The sequence below is a fragment of the Malaclemys terrapin genome, chromosome 7, assembly GCF_027887155.1.
Source record: "Malaclemys terrapin pileata isolate rMalTer1 chromosome 7, rMalTer1.hap1, whole genome shotgun sequence".
NCBI lineage: Eukaryota > Metazoa > Chordata > Testudines > Emydidae > Malaclemys > Malaclemys terrapin.
Genome location: NC_071511.1, coordinates 30,958,887 through 30,981,024, shown reverse-complemented (window position 1 = coordinate 30,981,024; position 22,138 = coordinate 30,958,887). Strand labels below are relative to the sequence as shown.

Here is a 22,138-nt window from a genome sequence, read left to right as displayed (position 1 = left end):
TGCCAACAAAGAGCCGGACGTGCCGCCCCTGTTCCTTGCCTCGGCCGCAAAAATCCCTTGTTATGGCTCTGCCAGGGGGCAACATTGGGCATAGGGGTCCCCCAATGCTGTGATGGGGATGCTATGCAGTGAGACGGGGCATCCTGGGCCCCATGTTCAGTGTGAGGCCCCCAGTGCTGTGATGGGGCTTTGTGCTTCTGCACTATGTTGGGTGTGGGGAATATCCCTGGCCCTGCTGTTAGCCAGTGGGATGGGGGTCCATGTGGGGGGTGCCATGGCCCCCTGGCTGACATGGGGGGGTGTCCCTGTGGTTGGGGGGCACCTTGGTCCCCACATAGGACTGGGGAAGATCCATGTAGCGCAGGGGGTGCTGGGACCCTGGCTGGGGGAGTTGTACCATGTATGGGAATGCCCTGAACCCCATATTGGTTCGGGGGGTATACAGTGGGGGGATAGCCCTAGCGCTGGATTGACGGGGAAGGAACCTCAACCATGGCGTGAACTCAGGGATCCGACGCCATTGGAGGGATTTGGACCAATTTGTTGGGCGGGGCTATTCCCCGCATGACCCCGCCACCTGAAGTGACGTCACCCCCACAAACTGATCGAGCCAACCCAGGCCACTTCCGGTCCCCGTCCTTTATAGCCAGCCCTTTTTCAGCCGTCACTTCCGACCCGGCCGCCATCTTGCCTGGGAAGGACCCGCTGCCGCTATGTCCGTGTTCCCGGTGCTCCGCGCGCTGCTCCGCCCCCGCCTCGCGCCGCCCGCTCGCGCCCTGCACTCGTACCCGCCGGAGAGCCGCGTGGGGCCGCTGGTGAGGGGGGTCCGGGGCCGCCCTTCCCAGGGGCTCGGGGCGCTGCTGGCGCGGCAGGAGGGAGCCGGGCTCGGGGCTGGCCCCGCTCTGCAGCGCGGAGGCCGCGGCCTGGGCTCGCCTCTCCCTGGAGAGCCCGGCCGAGCGCCAGCCCTGGGGGGAGCAGCGGAGCCCGCCTGGGGGTCGGGGATAGGGCCCTACTGGCCCAGCTGCTGTGTCCTGTCACCTGAGCTCTGCCTTCTTCTCCCCTTCGCAGGAGACCGTCATCGGCCTGGGAGCCTTCTTCCTGACCTTCATGGTGCCGTCGGGCTGGATCCTGGCCAACCTGGAGAGCTACAAGAAGCGCGACTGAGCGGGCAGGGTCTGATCCGCGCTGGCTGACCGGACCCTGCGGCTCGCAGGCCGCCCGGCTGGACTCCCTGGCGGGGCTCGCCGCCACCCCTACATTCCTCACTTGGCCCCTGGGGCTGCTAACTTATTCCATGGCCCCATGTGGAGCAGCGGTGTTGCTGCCATGGTGGGGTGACTAAAATCTGTTACAATAAACCCTGTTATAGACACTTAGCTTTGGATTGCTGCCTCTTCTTTCCTAGCCATTGACCCTGGGGGGATAGGCCCTGCACCAGATCAAATGGTTCCATCTACTTTGACCCCTTCTTGGGGAGGGTAGGATTGTACCCTCTGGTCCATGGCTTCCCAGGCCTCTACATCTAGGTGTAAATGGGCCAGGGGACAGTAGCCCCAAGATACACTTGGATTGTCAACCCCTCTCCATCTGTGCATTGGCCTTAACTTGTACAGACCCTTTGATCTTTTGTCCTTGGGTCTGTCCAGTCTCCTGTGGGTTCAACTGATCGCTGGGGGCTGCTGGTGCCTTAATCTCATAGTACCAACTCCCTCTGGAGGAAGGAGGGGGTTTGCCAGAAATGCAGCCCTCAGACAAATCATAGGCTCCTTCTGATTGCTGGGGTCTGCAGCAGAATTCAGAGTAGCACCAGCAGCTGCTGGGTGAGCTGTGGGTTTGCAGGACTCTTGGGTTCCATGGCCAGCTTGGCTAGTGCTGCTCTGTGAATAGTCATGTCCCCTCTGTACCCTGTTTCCCTGTATTTGCAGTGGTGATAATTCCACCCCTTCTGGGTCAGCATTTTAAAACATTGGGCTAGCTCAGGAGTTGCTCTATAGCTCTTAACTTTCCCTCTAGCAGGCTGAGAACTATGGCAGATGGAAGCCTTTTTTAGCCTCAAGCTGACCCCCATCCCACCTCTAGTGGAGAATCCACTCAGGAAAGTCTGAGGCTTTTTGACCCTGGCTGGGGGGATCAGATGAAAAGGGCCAGAGGTGGGGGATCAAGTGCCTGCAGCCTCAAGCAGGGAGAAGGGTATGGAGGAAGGATCCCCCTTGAGACTACTTCATTCTTAATGGGCTGCTTTTCTGGTTAAGGGGCTGGCTTCCCAGCTTGCCAGAGGATGGGTGTTGTGTGTGCACCCCTCTTTCCAATAGGCTGGGGCTGAGTACAGTGGGCTGCCCTTTCCTTTTAAGTTGTCCCATGCTGGGGTAGGTTGGAATTGTATGGGACCTCCCAGCCTATACTACTGGCCTATTTTGCAACTTTCCCCCAGCAGCAGAGAATTAACCTGAGGGCAAAATTCCTCTCCCTTGTGCCATTTCAGTTGCACTCAGAGACCTTAACTTCTGTACTGAACAGCAGCTCCACTCCAGAAGCTGCTCCTGGGCTCCTCATATGCTGTGCTGACAGGATGACCCAGCAGTAACAAGGGCAGTCCTACTCAACTAGTTATCACTGCCCCATAGTATGTGGCAGTCCTGGGCTGTGGCAGGGCAGCTAAGCATGAAGGATGCCATGGGGTCATCTGTTAATGCAGGAGGCAGCAGTAGCAGCTTTTCCCTCTACCCTTGACCAAACAGGGGATTAGGCTGGGCAGGGCAGAAATGCCAGCTGAGAACAGAGCTTGATTTCCCGGGAAGCCCAGCTCCCTGCAGGGTACATGCTCAGCACCCCTATTATATTTGCAAGCCATCACAAAGGAGATGCACCCCATTTGAATGCAGTGGGCCAAAGCAGGAGGCCTGAATGCACCAACCAAGCTGCAGCTGTGATTGTGTTACTGGGCTGTTACTCTTGCAGGTGGCTTGGCTAGGGAAAGCATTTTAGTTTAACATGTAGGGGGCAGAAGCAGCCCAGCCCCACCCTTCTCTTCCCATACTAGCGGCCCTTTTCCTGATGGGGAGAGACAGAGACTTTGATTCATGTTCAGATCCATAGTGGCAGGTTTTTTTGTTCTGATCCAGGACTGAAATTAACCTTGCAGCGATGCCACTCACCCTTGTGCCGTAACACCCCATCTCCCTACAGCAGTTGGTTACAGTTGGATCATGACATTGGAACAGCAAGGAGCCAACTAGAGTCTTCTTAGATGCAGGTAGTGCTTCTCTATGGCCAGGAGAGGCGGTTGGAGGAGAATGGCACAGATCATTTAAGGGGCTGGAGGAAAGTTAGATGAGAGATCCTGTAACTAGGCTCAGGAGTGGGTTGGGTTAACTCTTTAAGTACCCAAATGGGTAAATGCAGTAGATCCCCCTAGGGCTATTTTGTGCTGCTAAGCAAGTGTACACTTGCTTAGCAGCACAATGTGGGGGATAATATTCCCCAAGCGATGGGAGCTTATGCATTTGGGATCATTTGCACCTGGACTGGCCAGAGCAAACAGCCTTCATGTAGCTTTAATTTGCAAGGCCCCTCACACTGGGTAAGTTCTCACTGTTTCACACAGAAATCTGAGGCATATGGGTGTGTGTCACTGCTGCTCACAGAGGGAGTTGGGTAGAGAACCAGGATTGGAACCCAGGAGTCCTCATCCTGGAGCTAGAGCTGGTTCATGCCTATTTTGCAGCTACTTGAGTTCAGAGGCTGCAGAGTGCACTGATCAAAGCTTTCCAGCTTGCTAGAGATCTCTCTGAAACATGCTGCCTTTGGCAAGGAGATGGGACTGTTCATATAGCTAGTGGATTTTATTTTCTACAATGGAACCAGGAGGAACCAATCAAGGTCAGGGCCCCATTGTGCCAGGTGCTGGAGACACGCAGTGAAAAACAGTCTCTGCCCCAGAGAGTTTACAATTGAAATAGTCAAAGGATGAGAGGGGAAGAGTCACCCCATAGCTCAGTGGCAGAGCTGGGAATAGAACCCAGGCATCCTGAGTCCCCATCCAACATCCTAGTCACTGAAAGATCTACAGAAACTAATACAGAACTCAGCCCATTTGGAAGAAAGTGATGCCTGCTGCAGGGTCTAGACTTACACCCAAAGATTTCTAAATCCCAGATCTGCTCCATCTGCTTCCCCGGGAGGTGGAGTAGGATCTGAGATGGGGGCAATGGGGTGGATGGGCCTATGGCCCCACAGAAAGCTTGCCCACTCATATGCTAAGCCAGAGAGATCAGCATTTTAATTCTACCTAAGAAACCTTAGTTATGTTCCCCTTCTAATACTAGACCCAGAAAACCAGGATTATTCCAAACATCCCCTAGAGAAACCAGGGAGAGTTAGACACTTCATGCCCCCTTTATCTAATGTGGAATTGCCTTGCCAGACCCCTCCTTCCCCAGGGGTGGAGCTAGCTACCCAGCCAATGTCGTGTTGGGATAGCTGGATGGGTCCTCAAATCCCTGTTGACCAAAGGATACCATCCTGATGCTGATTGGCTGGATGGTTAGAGAAATAGCAGGAGTTTGGGGTAGGTGTGACTGAGGCAGCTGAGAGGGTGCTAGTATGGTAAGGAGCCTGTCTGTATTGAAGGTCCTAGTGGTTTGATTGTTGGGGTTAGTTGGTTGTTTGAGCTTGTTTAGGGTATTCTGGTTTTGCAGCTCTGGTTCACTAGATGATTTGTTCAGAGAGGGTGGTGTGTGTGTGTGTGTGTGTGTTGTATCCTTGCTCTGCTTTGAGGGCTCCTAGCTATTACAAAAGAGAATGTGGCTAGCTGGGGTGCAAGGCAGCTTTTCTTAACATAGGGGAGAGGGAACAAATCATAGGGATTGCCCTACCTTTGATTTTGTCACCTGAGGCTAGTCCCCTCTCCTGTCTACATGATGCAGGATATTGTGAGCCCTGCTTAATGTAAAGTGCTTGGTGCCTCCCTTCTGTATGCTAGAGTCTCATCAGGGGAAAGACTGGTTTGTGTGGTGCCACCTGCAAAGCTAGTGGGGAAATGTGTTTGCCCTGGGCTATTTGTGCTAGTGCACTGTGCTCATGCTGCATTGGGGGAAGTGGAATGCATTGTGGGGAGACATCAGCATCCTTTGGGTGGGCCACTTTGTAGGAAACTGTTGCTGTGTGTTGTGGGGGTGCCCACGTATCCCTGGGTGGCTTCTTGTGTCAGCTAGATTGGCTGCAAATAGGCCTGAGGTAAAACCTTCCTGAGCAGCTTATGGGTCCTGGAGGGCTCTGGGAGAGCAATTTGAAGACCCTTGAGGTTGGCCCCCTGCAAATTGATTCCTCCTGCTCTCCTATCCCAGCCTGTGCACTCACACCAGCCTCATACAAAGCCTGATTTCTCTTTCCCAACCCCCCCCTCCCCATGCATCTCTTTACAAACCTTGATCCCTCTATCCTAGGTCCTCTGGTAAACACACATGTATCTCCAGCTACTATCCCCTCCTCTTCTCCCAGAGGTAGGTAGCTGCCTTACCTCTGTGGTTCCTAGAGTGTAGGTGTCTGGCTTGTAGGATCCTAGGGGAGGAGGGTAAGACCCATTGTACCCCTGACCCAATCTATCACTGTGAGTGCTCAGCAGCTGTGAAAATCAGGTGTCTGTGGGTGTAAGGTAGTTAACACTGATCTTATGCGTCCAGCTGGCTGTTAACTAATGAGGTTGTTCCAAACCCCATGGCTGTGTTCCTGTAGCTGCTGCTTCAGGGCCATGGCTTAAGCTAATGTGGCTCTTCTCTTCCCAAAGCCAGTGGCAGTGATTGGGTATTGGCCACCAGTCACAGGTCTTGGAAGCTGCAGAGGGAAATGGTAAGTTGCCCGTTGGGCTGCCTGTAGTGCGAGAGGCTGCCAATGGGCTGGGTGATGCGTATGCTGTGACAGGCGGGTGAGGCCAGAACACCGTTATACCAGCTGATGCTAGGGTCCTGTGCTGCAGCATCAGGCTGGGGTGTATTAACTCAAGTGGTGCATGTAAAACACAGGAGGTAATTATTCTGCTCACTAGGCACGATGAGGCCTCAGCTGGAGTCCTGCATCCAATTCTGGGTGCTACACTTCAAGAAAATTCGGGTGTGGAGCAGAACTGTAAAAATAATACTCAAGGCTTAGAACAACTGTCCTATCTGGACAGGTTGAAAGAACTGGGCATGTTTAGCCTAGGGAAGAGCAGATTGAGGGGGACCCAAGTCTTCAGAGGAGTACAGCGTTGTTATAAAGAGGATGAGGATCAATTGTTCTCCACTGAGGGTGGGCCAAGAGGATGGGTTTGCAGCATTGGGTGTTTAGGCTAGTGTCACAGATCCAGTTCCCCTGGCCCAGAAAAGGTGCTCCCATGGGACCACTTAAGAGGGCAGGGCAGCACCTGGGGCCGGAGAGGGTAATGGAGAATCGGAGTTCCAATGCAAGAGGGACCCTGGGGTCAGTCACGATACTTGGTGAAATAGTCAGTCAGGAGCAGGGACAGGGGAGTGCTGCTTGAGCCAGAAGGTGTTTCCTGGGGATGGTTGAAGGCAAGGAGGGCAGCAAGGGGAGGGGGGGGGGGGGGTTGTGGACTGACCTGCCAAGCCAGAGCAGGGCTGAGGCTGGAGGAGGCGCAGCAGAGGGAGTTGCCTGCTGGCTCTAAACTGGAGAGCCCAAGCTGGGGGTCAAAGGCAGGGGAGCAGCAGAGGGGCTGTCCAGAAAACTGGACCTGGGGAACTAGTGAGAAGGCTGGGAGAGTAGGGGCAGGCATGATCTCCCAATGGAGAGGCTGGGGGGTTCCCAGTGGGAAGAGCAGGATTTGCACTCCAGCTGGAAGGCCTTGGGTGACCATCCTGGTAGGTAGAGAGAAGACCCACAAGGAGCCCAGGTGTGGCAGAAGACATGGGAGTACGATGTGGAAGGACTCCCAGCAGCAAGGCTGGTGTGGTTCCCTGCTTGGAAGAGCAGGATTTTATGGACCATGTCCACCAGTTATGGGAAATGGCCTGTTTGGGACTCTTCTTATAGACTGATTTGCACTATGGGTTCAATAACAAACTGCCCCCAAGGAAGGGCATTGAAGCAAGAGAGACTGAAGTGGAGTCCATGAGAAGGGAAACAGAGGGAAGTATATTTGTTGGGCTGTGGCCTGCTGCAAAAGGACACTCTAACTCTAAGGGCAGTTAAGCTCTGGGGCAGGCATCCAAGGGAGGCTGTCTCTCCCCTGGCATGGGAGGGTTTTAAACAGGGCCGGCACAACCCATTAGGTGACCTAGGCGGTCGCCTAGGGCACTACAATTTGGGGGGTGGCGACTGTGGCAGTATTTTGGCGGCGGGACCTTCCGCTGCCTCTGTGGGGGGTGGCATTTCGGGGCGGGACCTTTTGCCACCTAGGGCAGCAGAAAAGCTGGTGGTGCTCCTGGTTTTAAGACTAGGTTGGATAAACATCTGTCAGGGATGGCCTAGGTTTATTGGTTGTGCCTCTGCATGGGGGGGACTGGACTTTACCTTCCAAACCCTATACTACTATGAAATCTGGTTTGATCTTGCCTGCCTCACTGCAGCACTGTGACACTTGCTTGCCTGGAGACTTCCTCCCAGCAGAGTTGGGGTGAGGTTTTTGTTTGGGGATTTTTTTGGCCAAAACCCTTTGGGTGGAAAAATGTAGATTTGGCAACACCAGAATGTTTAGCAAATTCATGCTGGTTTGCCAAATTGTTTTTTGGATGGGGGAGGAACCCCAAAAATATTCAAACCCCCCAAAATATTTCAACCCATACTCCCAACTTTTTCACTTCAAAATTTTCTTGAATGTTTTAAAAAAAAATGAACAGGTAGAAATAGCTGAAAATGAAACCAGTTATTTGACCCAAATTAATTTTTTACTTTTTGGCAAAAACTTAACAAAAGTAGAATTTTTTTGATTGGGTCAAATTAATTTTTGCTTTGTCTAGAACTGCCCATGAACAAAACCACACAGCAAATAGTGTGTGTGTGTGCGCGCGCGTGTTTGTTCCCATTCACAGCGATTGCGCCACTCCATGCGGTTTGCTACCCATGTGTGTGATGTGGCTATGGTTTTGGAGTCTCCCCGGACAGCCCATGCACCTGGGGGCAATGGGGAATTTCTTTCCTTAATGCCCAGTTGGCCCAGTGTCACCTGGGATTTTCATGAGCCTCAGAGTATCACTGCTCTAGAACCAGAGGTACTGGGTTCTATCCCAGTGGCTGATGCACTATCCAGGGCCGTCCCATTGAACCAGCCCTGAGCGTGAATGGTTAGGCTCTGAGATGGGTCCCCCTCTTGTTTTCCAGACCCAGAGAGATGCCACAGCCCGCTACAGCTTCCCACTTTCCAGGATCATGCCACTTAAGGCCATGGCTGGTGCTGGCAGCTGGTGGGAAGATCCCAGCACCCCGGTCAGAGTTGGCGAGCCGAGGGAGAGGCCGGCGTGTCTCAGGAAGCACTTGAGGAGCCAGAAGGAGAAGCAGAGCATTGCCGAGCGGCTGGGCCTCGGCTTCACCTTGGTGCCCAGGAAATCTCCCCTGGGCTATTACCTGGGCAGGCTTGTGCCCTCCAAAACCTGCTCCTTCCGCCGGAACCTGCCTGCGGAGGCCAGCCTGGGTGTTGCCTGGCAGCCTGTGGGGCACTCTCCCAACACCATCACCTCCCGCAGGGCTTCTGCAGGGGCCTGGCTGGCTAGCGCTACCCTGAAAACAGGCCGTGCCATGGACCACACCCAGCTCAGGGGCAGCAGGATCCTGCTGCCTCCAACCAAGCCAGCTCTTGGTAGAGTGAGACCCATCCCCTCGCCCAGGGCAGTGATGCCGTTTGAGCCTCCCCGTCCTGCTGCCTGGGAGCCCAAACCCACCAGCAGGCACAAGCTTGCTGTGGTCAAACCAGCTGTCAATGCCAGGAGGTGAGTGGGGTGCTGCCTGCTTCATCCTGCACTGGCACCAAGGCCCTTCTGCCCAACACAGGAGTGTGGGGGTAATGTGGGGGGGGCTCCTCTTGGCAGCAGTCATGATCCCCTTGCCAGAGGGGCAGGTTTGACAGCAAAGGGGGGGCCCCCTGCTATTGACCCCATCAGCAATGGCATATCCTGAGTCTCAGCCCAATGCATTGTCCTCCCACTGAGTCCAGCTGGGTCAGGTTCCTCCATGTACCTCTCAAACTAACAGTTGGGTTCAGAGAGCTCCTGTAGACCCCCAGCTTGCACTAGGGCAGCGGTGCTTTGCGGGCAGTCTAGATCGTCAACCTCTGTGGCAAAACCACAGATATTTCAGTCCTCTCCAAGGCCATCTTGTGGTGCCATTTGCTTGAAATTTGGGGTGCAGCTTTGCAGAGTGGAATAGGTCTCTTGGCCTAAATTCAGAGAATCTTGGTCACAGGGCTCCTGAGATGCAGCCTCCCCCCAAAATGTCCTGTGCTCTTCTTTGCTGAGGCTTGCGTCTCAAACAGAGGGGTGGGGATTAAGGGGGTCTGTGTCTAGGGAGATGTCTTACTGTAACACCACCCCTCTTCCTGGAAGGTGGGAAGTGTTTCGGGTGGGCACTCACCCCTTGACCCGCTCTTCCCCCCCCCCCCCCCCAGGGCTCAGCTGGCAGAATGGCAAGCTGCCAAGGGAAAGGTGCTGAAGAGACCCCCATGTGTAATGATCCCTGCTCCGCCCAAGAGATGCTTGTCCAAGGAGCCCCCTGTCCTGTCCTCCTGGACCACCATAACGGATGAAGAGGAGACGAGATCTGAGCCAGACCAAGCCAGCCTGGCAGTTCTGGAGCAGCCCAGCCAAGCTGGCGGGGTATCCATTCCATGCCTGGCTGGATACAGCTTGGGAGGAATTCACTGCAGGGGAATTTGTGGGGTGGGGGAGGTCCTGCTAGTCCTGGAGCAGCAGGGGAGTGTCTGGCTGTGGGGTGTAGTAGAGGGGTAGATTCTGGCTGAGGGGGGGGGTGGTTGGAAGGGGATGGGTGCAGCAGTGCTGGGAGCACAGTTGGTGGGAAGCCGTCTGGGGTGGGGGGTTAAGGTCAGCAGGGGTCATGGATCTAGCAGTTGGCACTGGAGTGAATGGTCAGGATTTTAAGGGGGTGGGCACTGGTGGCAGCACAAGGAAATATCTGGCTGGAGGGAGCAGGCTGTGCTGAGTTGGGGGAGGGGAAGGGACTGGTCTGGGATGGCAGAATTTGTTTGAGGCAGGGAGTGGGCTGTGCAGAGTCCTGTGGGGCAGGATCAGAGGGTCTGTAGTGTGATGGGGAGGGGCCTGTTGTGTGCTTTTGGCTGTGTGGGAGGCTTGAGAGGTGTGCCAGGCTGCCACTAACCCTGCTCCCATCTGCCTCTACCCCCAGGGCGCCCGCAGGGAGGAGGCGGTAGTTCCATGGGACCCAGCGACTCAGGGGCCCCAGGACTCAGTGGAGTACTGGGTCCATCTCCAACAGCCTGCAGGGGCTGCTGGGCACACCAGCCCTGCCGGCAAGGGGCCTCAGGTGAGGCTCCTCTCCCTGCCACAGAACCATCCCCCTCGCCCCTTAAAATCCATATTGATGCTGCAATTGGCTTGAACTCTGGGGGGGTGGGGGGCTGCTACAGAGGCAGAGGTAGATCTTGTGTCATGACTTTGAGCTGGCTTCTTGGTCAGGGGTTCCTGAGACATGGCTCCCCCTGTGTCCTTTCCTGTTCTGAAATCCCCTGGCAACCCAAGGGGATAGAGTTCCTAACAGACCTAACTCAGGGCTAGCGGCTCAGGTTTTGGGGGATTAAACTCTGGGGTTAACAAGGAGCCTGGGGCAGTGTCCTGGGTTTGCTCCTCTGTGGGGACCAAAATGCTCTGTGCCCCTATTGCTGTATTGCCTAAACCTCTGACCCTGCCCTCTTGTGCTCTTCATCAGTGCTTCACAAAGGAGGTCAGTGTCCCCCTCCCCATTTTACAGCTGAGGAAATTGAGGCACCAGAAGGCAAAGTGACTTGCCCAAGGTCCCCTAGCAGAGCTGGAATAGAATCCAGGTGTCCTGGGTCTCAGTCCAGTGCTCTAGTCACAAGGCCTCCCCTAGTGTGGATGCAGAGTAGAAAGGTGCTTCATGCTGGTATCATTTACTATCATCCAGGAAGGGGAACAAGCTATTCCAGGATAAGGCCTTTTATACTACATTTACTGCATCTGCCCTAGGACTTGTCCCTATGTATATGTATATGCTTTTTCTAAACCCCACACCCTGAGCTGATAGCTGTATGGGACAGTCTGCGTAGAATAGGTGGAAGCTGGGGGTGAGCCCCATAAGCTCAGTGGGGTGTTGGGCCTCACCCGTGTCCTTTCTCTCGCCAGCATCTAGCAGATGAGCAGTGTGGATCAGTGAAGGCTGTGGACAATGGCAAGAGACTCCTGTATGCATCTAGTAAGTGAGCCCTATGGCTGAGCTGGGCCCTGGGGCTGGGCAGATGAGGAGTCCTGAGTGGATCTGGGTTTTCCTGCTTTAGGGTCTGAATTCAATTGTGGGCCTAAGTGTTGCCTTACAGAGTTCACTGGGCTCAGCTGAGATGACTTAATGGCCCCTTCAGGTCTGGGGCTCCATGATGTGGCTCCTGACAGAGCCCAGGGCCTAAGCAGAGTAGTGGTGGGTTGGTCCTTGGGTAGGTGACTGTGTGCAACCTGACCCATGTGCCAGGATGGTGTCTAGGAAGCAGTGTGCATCCAAAGAAGTGGGCTGTAGTCCACGAAAGCTTATGCTCTAATAAATTTGTTAGTCTCTAAGGTGCCACAAGTACTCCTGTTCATTTTAGGAGTCAGTGGTGGTGCCAATGTGCCACTAGGGGGTGCTGTGTTGCTGGGGGCTCATTGTGGGTGTTTTCACCTGAATCTGTGCTGACCCCTGTGTGATGCTAAGAGGTGCTGTGCTGTGTGCTCCCAATCAGTGCCTGGCACTAGGGGGTGCTGTGCTGCTGGAGGTGCACTCTTACCGCAGAGAGTGATGGTCGAATACTGCCTGGCACTCTTCCAGGGGCTGTGGGCTGGGCTGGAATAGGCCTGTATGGAAGAGTTGCACTGGTATTGCTCTCCAACATTGCAGGGATGCTGATGTGGATGGAGGAGTTGGTAGCTCTCCTGCCTGTATGGGGATGCAAGTGACTAGGCAGAGCTGTGCATGGCAAAATGCCCTTGTTAGGGTCCCTAATACTTAGTTCCCAGCCAGCACACTGAGGCTCCCCACTGAAGATGTGGGATGGGGTGAGGCAGATTCCTGGGAGGGGATCTGTGGGTGGATTCCTGGGATGAACAGTTCCAGCTCACTGGTGGGTACCTGGCCTGCATGGTCCACCTCTACACAGGCTAAGGAGGGGCTGGGGGCTTCCTAGCATGTGATGAAGAGCAGGCTGGGGTGGCAGTGATGCTGTGTGAATGAGTGGGGTGTAGGGTCACCAGACATCCCAATATTAGAGGCTTTGTCTATATATGCAACTATCCCCTCCCCACCCAGGAAAAAAATAGTGTTCCAATTTTTGACACTTGCTCTCTGGTCACCCTAGTGGGGCGGGATGGCAGCTCACCTGTGAAGGATGTACACTGGGGGAGCTGGGAGGGACAAGCAGCAGATATGCCTATCCTGGAAGGTGGTTGCGTTGGATTTGGTGCCTGAACTGATGCCCCGACGGTGAAATTATCCCTTTGTCTCTAGCGCTGCAGATCAGTGTGTGGAAGAGACTACCCAAGCTGCCACGCTCTGCCCCTCACCACTCTTCTCTGGCTGCAGAGTGAACCCATTGTGCCACTGGCCTATATCCCTTGCTCAATCTGCCCTGGCTGATCTCTCCTTCCCAAATTCTTCTCAGAAGAGATCTCCATCCTGTCTGCATTTGGAAGCTCCCAGGACTGTCTCTTTAGCCTCCCAGTCATGCACAGCCCCCTCAAAGCCGCACATGGCATGGGGTATTTCCTGTCCTAGCTGTTGAGGACCCTTGTAGGGAATCCAAAACATTGGAACCCTAAAGAGATGTTTCATGACAGGGAGGGGACTGAACTAGGAGAAGCTGTAACCCCCTAAAAGGGCTGCAGATCTAAATGTCTATCATTTTTTACGGTTGGATCAGAATTCCAGGATTGCTCCCTTCTAGCTTTTATATCTATTGTCTGTCACCAAGCTGTTTGCAAAGGCATGTTTTATGTAACCTGTACTGAATTCTTCAATAAAGTCTTTATTAAAGATTCTACGTTGTGCTAGAAACTGTGTTAAGCTGGACTGGAGGAGCACGGTGTATTTAGCTTGTGAAAGAGGTGGTGAAGGGGTAACTTGATCAGTTGATAAGTATCTCCATGGGGAAGAGAAGTCTCATCTGTAGAGAGGATCGAAACTTCCTTTTGGCCTGACTTGGAACAAAAATCAAAATGACCAATGGAATTTTTGTTTAGGAAATAGGTAAATTATCTAGTTGAAGAGCTTCCCTTCATCTTGCAGGTCTAATCTAAATGTGCATGATAAAAATACTTTATTTGTTTGAGCATTCTTTCAGCGAAACTGGTGATACATTCCTGTGAGATGCTTGTTTGGTTGGAAAATGCTGATTTAACCAAACAGTTGCTCTGTTGGAGACCTTTTGACCAGCTGTCTTGATAGAGGGCTCTTCACTCTGGCAGACAAAGCTCTAACAAGAGTCGATGGCTGGAAGCTGTAGTGTTACAAATGCAGACTAAAACATAAGGTGCAGATTTTTAACAGGAGGGTAAATAACTGTTTGGAACAGCTACCCAAGGTCTGTGGTGGATTCCCTATCACTGGAAATCTGAAATCTCTTGGGTCTCTTTCTAAAAAGTCCTCTCTAGTTTAAGCAGGAATTAATTAGGGAAATTGTATGGACAGTTACGAGGGAGGTATGACAACATGGCAGTGGTCCCCTGTGGCCTTAAAGTCTGAGCTGATCCATTGAAAGAGGGCAGGGAACCAAACAAACAACTAAACAATCCAGTTTGAAGTGAAGGTCACCTCTAATCATCCATGTCTAGACCTGCTTTGCAGCTTGGAGTTCTGGTCCAATGTTGTCAACTCAAAATACAATTTCTCTACACACTGTAGGGGAGAGCTAATGGTGGGTTTGCTTAAAGTAGCTATAGTTGGTTCTAGCCTTGCGCTGCCCCCCCCCCCCCTTATTAAAAAAAAAAAGCTTAAATCATGAGCTCTTGTAGTGGGTGTCTGAGTCCCTAAAGTTGCACTACCTGTGTGTGCAGCCTCTTCACTACAGCCATGCTGCCTAGAATTATTTTTTTTTTTAATGGCAACAGATATTTGTGCAGCTGGGACTCTATTGCAGTGTCCCAAATGCTCATGATATTTCTTAATTTTGTAACTGGCTATTACAGTGTGGTGGATTTCCACACACACACACACACACCCCCCCCCCATGGCTGTTAATTCAAAAATTGTGATTGGATGTAGTTTTTGTTTTGTTCTCTTCCCACCCCAAGATCTGCTCTAGCTCAACCAGGAACTAATTCAGGCAGGTCCTGTGGGTTGTTATGCACTCGGACTAGGTGATCCCCTCTGCCTTTTTGAACCTATGACTTGTATGTCTCATCTGTAAATGTCAAATTACTTTACAAAGGAAGTTGGTATTGCACTCCCTATTCTATAGATGGGGAAACTAGGGCCCAGGGAGGGGATGTGACTTGCTCAACATGTCCCAGCAGGCCAGTGGCAGTTGATGATAGAATGCAGTTCTCCTGAGTCCCAGTCCAGTCTTCTACCCACTAGGCTCCCAAACTACCTGTTGGAAATCTGGCACTTAAGTTCCTGACTCCTACTGGGTTTTGAAAAAAAACTCTGAAAAGCAGTTGGGTGACTTGAAAACTTTATCCCACAATGCCTGACTCTCACTAGTGTGGTGTCACTTCCAAGGAAAGCTGTAGGGAAAAGCATGCTCATATTAAAGGTAATAAAATCTCTTTAATCTTCCTATGTCATCCTGGAATACTCCTACTGATGCTGTGTGGTACCTTAGACCTGTGGAAAGGTCTAATGTCAGGGCAGATCTGCCCTGAGGTATTGGGGAATAACACCCAGGTTGGCACTCAAAGGCCACTGGGCAGCATTAGTGGCACCTTCCTGGGTGCTGTACAGCAGCTGCCATTGCTGTGGTACTAGTATGTGTGCACACGTGGCTGCTTTTGTCAGGGCTGGCCTCCCAGTAGGAACGTGCATCAGGAAAGGATGTGCAGCAGGTAGGGTGACCAGACCAGGTTGGTATTCTAGTGGGCTTTTGTGCTACTGGCCACAGCCTTGCCTCCTGGGGCATTGTGGAAGTGCATTATGGGATACCAGCAGCACTCTCCTCAGGGAATTGTGGGAGGTGGGGATCCAGTTCCCACAATTCTCTCTGGCTTGAGATGAGATAAACAGCAATGTAGAATTTGAGGCTAGAAGGGGTTGTTGTGGTGACTTGGTCTGACCTCCAGAATAGCACAGGCCCCAGGACTGCCCTGAATAAATTCCTGGTTGAGTGAGTAGAGCAGATCTGCTGGAAAAACATGCAGTCTTGGTTTCCTTTGCTCACTTTTTAATTTCCCTCATTTTGGTTCCATTGAATGTTGCCTTGATCTCGTGTTAAGAGATTGGGACAACAGAATCTCCCTATATCTATTATTTGTATGACCATAGTTTCCAGGAGCCCCTATTCTGGTAGGTGCTGTACAAATGCAGAACAAAAAGCCAGTCCCTTACCCAAAGAGCTGACAAGCGAAGGCTAATACAGGAAAGGACAGCCAGGGGAAGCCCAATAAACAATGAGATGCTATTGGTTGACATCATGGGCAGCCTAACTGATGTCCGTGTGTTTGTAGGCGTCCCAGCAAAGGTGAGTTTGAAGGAGAACGAGGCTGATCTGTTGTGGGCATTTATGGGGAGCTCCCCCAAGCATGAGGGGCAGCCTGGGGAAAGGATAAGGGTGTTTGTTTGAAAATATAAGTAGTGGGGGGCCAGTGTAGTGGGCTAATCAGAGGTTAGAGATGACACCTTGATAGCAAATGAGAGGTGATAGGTCAGGTGGGGCTAGGTTGTGAAGGGCTTTGAGAGGAAAGACAGGTGGCTGATGTTTGATGCAATATAGACAGAGCCCCAATGGAGGGATGCAAATAGAGGAGTGAAGTGGTCCAAGCAATGGGCTAAGAAAATGATCTTCTCAGCATTATTGTATAGACTTTTATCCAGTCCCTTCTTTGTCATCTTTTGAAGGTGGACAATCCTAGTCTTTCCATGTAGTTTTCCCAGGCCTTGGAGCCTTCTCGTTGCTCTTCTCTAAACCCCACTCCCTACCCTAGTTCTGTAATCACCTTCTTGAAATGGGGTGACCAGGACTGCACAAAGTATCGCAATGAGGCTGGGCCATTGATCTCGCTCACAGAATATTTTTTTACCTCTCAGAAAGTGATGGCCAATCTTGACTGAAGGACTCAAAGGTCCGTAGAGCAAAATTTTATCTAGTTTACCAAAGAGGAGGTTAAGAGGTGACTTGATCCCAGTCTCTACATTTGATGATAAAGATCTCTTCAATCTGGCAGACAAAGGTCTAACATGATTCTGGTGGTGGAAGTTTGAAGCTAGACAAATGCAGGTTGGAAATAAGGTGCCCATTTTTCATAGTGAGGGTAATTAACCACTGGAATGACTTCTCAAGGCCTTTGATGGCTTCTCTAGTAGTGGCAACTTTGAAATCTGGGGTGGATATTTATTTATTTTTTAGTTTTATTCTGCTCTAATTTAAACACCAATTAAGTCAGGGCAGTTCTATAGCCTGTGTGCAGGAGGTCAGGCTAGGTGATCCCAGTGGTCCCTTCTGACCTCATAATGCCTGGAGCCCTCAGTTCAATGCGTAGTGGTGCTCAAAAATAGGAAGAGATGTAAAGAATGAGAGGGGAAAACAGTATGCCTTTCTCCTCAAGCTCCCTGTCCAAACTCTGTGTGGACACACTCTTCTGTAATGAAATCACTTTTGTGCCAGAATAGACTCCCCATGGAGGAATTCTTCCGGAAGAGCTATGCTGCTCAATTTAATCAGTGTAGACAAAGCTTGAGGCTGGGATGGCCTAAGGAAATGAGATGCCCTAGCCAAAGTGACTGAGAGACTGGTGCTGATCTCTTTTTTGCCCCAGGACAATCCAGCCCTAAGTGAGCAAAATTCCTTGGGAATTTCTGCCTCTTCCTGCCCCTAGCCAAGGAATTCTGTACATAGGGCTGCAAGGGGCCTCCTGGGTCATCAATTTCAGGCCTTGCTAGCATAGGCAGCCCCATCGTAGAATCCTGGTCAAAAACGTATCTAGCTCCATCCTCAATCTAGCAGGGTTATTTGCCCCCCACTGCTCTGAGGGGGAGGCTGCTCCAGTCCCTCCCTCCTCTGATGGGTAGAAACCTTCTCATCTCCAGCCTCAATTTATCCTTGACCAGTTTGCCACCATTTGTTCTTGTGCCAACTTTGTCCTTTAGTGTCAGTAGCTGATCTCCCTGCCTAAGGTTGACCCCTCCCCCAAGTGTATTTATAGTGAACAACTAGATCCCCCTGCCAGGCTCAAGAAGCTCAGCACTTTCAGTCTGTTCTCATAAGATCAGCTCTGCCTTCCCCTGATCAGACTAGGAGCCCTTCTCTGCACTGGGCCAATTTGGATTCCTCTTTCTTGAACGGGGATGATAACAGCACACTGTGTTCCTGATGAGGTCTTACCCTAGTGCCTTGTCCAGTGGCATGAATACTTCCACATCTCACGTGGAAATCTCTCTCCTGATACATCCTAGGATCTTGTAGGACCTTCCAAGCTCAGCGAGTGCATCAGTGCTGGGTGTTTCACTCTGAGGTGAGAGTGTGAGGTGATTGCACCCTTACAATGGACAGAGGGGAGGTCAGTCTTAGATGGGACTGAGGTCATGGGAGGGTCCTGATGTGACACCAGAACGTGGCAGGGGGTGGTGGTAGTGTGGAGTTGGTGAAGTGAAGGTGTTTTGGGGAATTGCACCTGCGAGGGGTAGAGCAGGATGGTGTGAGGTCACATAATGACACAGGAGGATGTGATATCGCTGTCAAGCTATCCTGCAGTGGCCCAGGAGCCTGAGTATCAACTGCAGGGCAGACTGTAAAGAACCAGGACCCAAACCCCAAACTGGCTGTGGGTTCTATATTTAAGATTGCAACAACCAATTATCAAGTGTGTATCCTCAGGCACTACACTAGCCTTAACATGGAGTCACAGTCATATTCCAGTCTGTCTTGCTACTTTTGTGACAGATGGACCCTTACGCCAAGGATCACAGCAATAGTCTAGTTACTCCCAATCCCAAAGGACTAGTCACTTACTGTAGGTCAATTTCACCTTAGATCTGACACCAAAGACAATGCTTGTAGCCAATTGTATTATACATTATCTAAAGATTTATTATAAAGGAAATAGTTATTTACAAGGTGAAAGAAGGAAAACATAGATACACACAAGTGAGTTCCAATCTTAAGGTTAAAAAAAGTAACAGAAGCATCTACAATAAGCAAGCTTGGTGTGTCCTTTGGCTACCCCAGCTAAGCACTGGGATCTTTTGCATAAGCCTTGTAATTCTTGCCCCCAGAGTCCAGGCAGCATGAAAATCCAGTTCCTCCTTGTTAAGGTTTTTTATTCCCTTCCCCCACCCCTGCTTTAAATTGCAAACTCAGTGGATGGGAGGAATTCACTTGCAAGTCTCTTCTTTATGGGGGGAGGAGAGTAAACAACAAAGTCTGTGATCCCTTGTAATGTTCCACTCTAGTCTGGCTGTCGTGGATGGGCCTTCCTTGTCAGGCAGGACATAACCCCTTCCATGGCCACCAGCATTTCACACTAGTCAATCAAATGTCTCTCTCCTGTCTGGTGATTTACAATGACAGAGGCTTAAACTACAAATGCTTAAATATTAGCTTACAATGTGGGATACAGTGGCTATGAGTGAGATTAATGCATGCAGCCACTCACAAGCATTTGGTAAAATCTACACAGAGTCTTATAATTCTAACAACCCATTTTAACAATATTGTCATACAGGTTGTCATGGAGTGTGGGGGGACACAAGGCCCTGCACTCCCGGCTTCCTGCGATTCACCATGACTCTCAGCCAGCCAGTAAAGCAGAAGGTTTATTTAGACGACAGGAATACAGTCCAAGACAGGTCTTGCAGGCACAGACAACAGGACCCCCCCCCAGTTAGGCTCATCTTGGGGTCCCAGGGGCACCACACCCCCCTTGGGGGGTCAGAACCCCATCTCCCTCCCAGCCATTCCATCAGCCAGCTCCTGCAACTCTCTCTCCCCCCGCCCCCCCCCGCGTCTCCTTCCCCAGCTTTTGTTCAGTTTCCCTGGGGCAGAGGTGTCACCTGGCTCCAACCCCCTTCCTGGGTTCTCATGTTACATGCTCAGATATCTTCCCTCAAGGCCAGTCTCCCATCCCCCAATGCAGACTATCCCAGCCAAACTCCCCACTCAGCATTCAAAGACCATATTAAGAACAGTCCCAGTTTGTCACACAGGTGTCCCAGACTGGTTCCAGCTGTGTATTTCTCAGTGTTCAGTGGAGACAAGGGGATCTTCGCATGAGTTGGCACTTTGTCTGCCAGCATCATAGTCATGTAGTGAGGTGTTTGTGACATCACATGGTGCTCAAGCAATGTCACACAGTGATGGAATGATGGGCTGATGGGAAAAAGATACGTCACAATGACAGTGGGAGCTGAAGTGGGGTAAGACCATGACCTCATAACATGTAGTGACCTCACAAAGGGATGTGACAATCAGGTCAAGGGACCCCGTTGAGATGTTGCACAATGATGTGATAGTGGGTTGATGCTAGACTGCCATGATGTCACGTGATGATGTCCTAGCGACGTGACATGCTAATAGGGTTACCATTCGTCCGGATTTACCCGGACATGTCCTCCTTTTCGCGCTAAAAATAGCGTCCGGGGGGAATTTGTAAAGCACTCACAATGTCCGGGATTTCCCCCTCCCCCGGCAGAGCGAGCGGCTGGGAGGGCTGCAGAAAAATCCCGGGCTGGATTCCTGAGCAGCTGTAGAGGAGCCGGAGCCGCCCTGCATTCTGAGTTGGCCTCTCCTGCAGCCCGGTCCGGCAGCACTGTGCAGGGCCAGGGACCGGGTTTTGTTGTGCAGGGCCAGGGACCGGGTTTTGTTGTGCTGGGGAGCGCAGCCACGTGTCCGGCTCGGCTCGCACAGAGCCCAACACCCTGTTCTGAGCAGCAGGGTAAGGGGGACCGGGGGCAGGAAGGTTCTGGAGGGGGCAGTCAAGAAACGGGGGGGGGGGGGGCTTTTGGGGGGGTGGAGAAAGTTTTGGGCAGTCAGGGTACAGGTAGGGGGTAGGGTCCTGGGGGGCAGTTGGGGGGGGTCTTAGGAGGGGGCAGTTAGGGGACAAGGAACAGGGAGGCTTAGGGGTGGGGTTCTGGAGGGCAGTTAGGAGCAGGGGTCCCAGGAAGGGGCAGTCAGGGGACAAGGAGCAGGGGGGTGGGGAGCTGGGAGTTCTGGGGGGGGGGCTGTCAGGGGGCAGGAGTGGGGAGAGGGATCGGAGCAGTCAGGGGACAGGGAGCAGAGAGGTTTAGATGGGTTGCGAGTTCTGGGGGGGGCTGTCAGGGGGCAGGAGTGGGGAGAGGGATCGGAGCAGTCAGGGGACAGGGAGCAGAGGGGTTTAGATGGGTCGGGAGTTCTGGGGGGGGCTGTCAGGGGGCAGGGGTGGGGAGAGGGATCGGAGCAGTCAGGGGACAGGGAGCAGAGGGGTTTAGATGGGTCGGGAGTTCTGGGGGGGGCTGTCAGGGGGCAGGGATGGGGAGAGGGATCGGATCAGTCAGGGGACAGGGAGCAGAGAGGTTTAGATGGGTTGCGAGTTCTGGGGGGGCTGTCAGGGGGCAGGAGTGGAGAGAGGGATCGGAGCAGTCAGGGGACAGGGAGCAGAGAGGTTTAGATGGGTTGGGAGTTCTGGGGGGGGCTGTCAGGGGGCAGGAGTGGGGAGAGGGATCGGAGCAGTCAGGGGACAGGGAGCAGAGAGGTTTAGATGGGTTGGGAGTTCTGGGGGGGGCTGTCAAGGGGGCAGGAGTGGGGAGAGGGATCGGAGCAGTCAGGGGACAGGGAGCAGAGAGGTTTAGATGGGTTGGGAGTTCTGGGGGGGGGCTGTCAGGGGGCAGGAGTGGGGAGAGGGATCGGAGCAGTCAGGGGACAGGGAGCAGAGAGGTTTAGATGGGTTGGGAGTTCTGGGGGGGGCTGTCAAGGGGGCAGGAGTGGGGAGAGGGATCGGAGCAGTCAGGGGACAGGGAGCAGAGAGGTTTAGATGGGTTGGGAGTTCTGGGGGGGGGGCTGTCAGGGGGTGGGGAGTGGTTGGATGGGGCGTGGGAGTCCCAGGGGTCTGTCTGGGGGTGGGGGTGTGGATAAGGGTTGGGGCAGTCAGGGGACAAGAGGCAGGGAGGCTTAGATAGGGAGTGGAGTCCTGGGGGGCAGTTAGGGGCAGGGGTCCCAGGAGGGGGCAGTCAGGGGACAAGGAACGGGGGGAGGGTTGGGGGTTCTGGGGGGGGCGGGAAGTGGGAGGGGCTAGGGCGGGGCTCCTCCCGTCCTCTTTTTTGCTTGCTGAAATATGGTAACCCTAACGCTAATGGCAATGGATTCAAGGCAGCCAGGATGTCACATGCTGTCATAGCAGCGCAGCCTGTTGCAGGTGGGTTTGTACGAGGCTGCTGTGATGTTAAATTATGATGTCATAATAATACAGTAATGGCGTTTTGATGCAAGGGTGCTTTGATGACATGGGGGTGCGTTGTCATAAGGTCCCTATGACATCACAAGGGCATAAGAATAGGGGTGTCATGAAGCTGCTATGATGTCATGTGAGGGTGTCATAGTGACAGGAGAGGGTGGGTTGATGCGAGGCCCCTGATGTTACATGATGGCATCACAATGGCACATCAATGATAGATTGCATGGGGCCACTGCAGTGTCATGATTATCATGTCACAATGGCACAGAAGAGTGGCTTGAGCAGGATGCTGTGATGTCATGCCAAAGATGCATGGGGTGTCATCCTGTTACCATGGCGCCCACACCCCTCCTTCGAGGTCCATCAGTGGAGGGCCTAGCCTGGGGTTGTGTTGCTAAGTGGGA

At 52.7% G+C, this 22,138-nt stretch overlaps 1 protein-coding gene and 1 long non-coding RNA gene across 2 annotated transcripts; both read left to right on the top strand.

Moving 5' to 3' along the window:
- Positions 1 to 641: 641 nt before the first annotated feature.
- LOC128840560 (uncharacterized) lies at positions 642 to 1,376 on the top strand. Its single transcript, XR_008445668.1, has 2 exons — positions 642 to 815; positions 1,069 to 1,376. It is a non-coding gene; the product is annotated as an uncharacterized LOC128840560 (long non-coding RNA).
- A 7,328-nt stretch (positions 1,377 to 8,704) lies between these two features.
- LOC128839967 (cytoskeleton-associated protein 2-like) lies at positions 8,705 to 13,135 on the top strand. The gene is made up of 5 exons (XM_054033334.1): positions 8,705 to 8,918; positions 9,593 to 9,800; positions 10,345 to 10,482; positions 11,319 to 11,388; positions 12,667 to 13,135. The coding sequence occupies exons 1-5, from the start codon at positions 8,728 to 8,730 to the stop codon at positions 12,744 to 12,746; spliced, it is 687 nt and encodes a 228-aa protein (XP_053889309.1). The 5' UTR covers positions 8,705 to 8,727; the 3' UTR covers positions 12,747 to 13,135.
- Positions 13,136 to 22,138: the final 9,003 nt, after the last annotated feature.

Excerpts from the sequence above, each read along its gene's own strand:
- LOC128839967 (XM_054033334.1), top strand. The coding sequence starts at position 8,728 with ATGGACCACACCCAGCTCAGGGGCAGCAGGATCCTGCTGCCTCCAACC. Across the intron at positions 10,483-11,318 it reads CTGCCGGCAAGGGGCCTCAG|CATCTAGCAGATGAGCAGTG; the intron begins GTGAGGCTCCTC and ends TTCTCTCGCCAG. Across the intron at positions 11,389-12,666 it reads GAGACTCCTGTATGCATCTA|CGCTGCAGATCAGTGTGTGG; the intron begins GTAAGTGAGCCC and ends CTTTGTCTCTAG.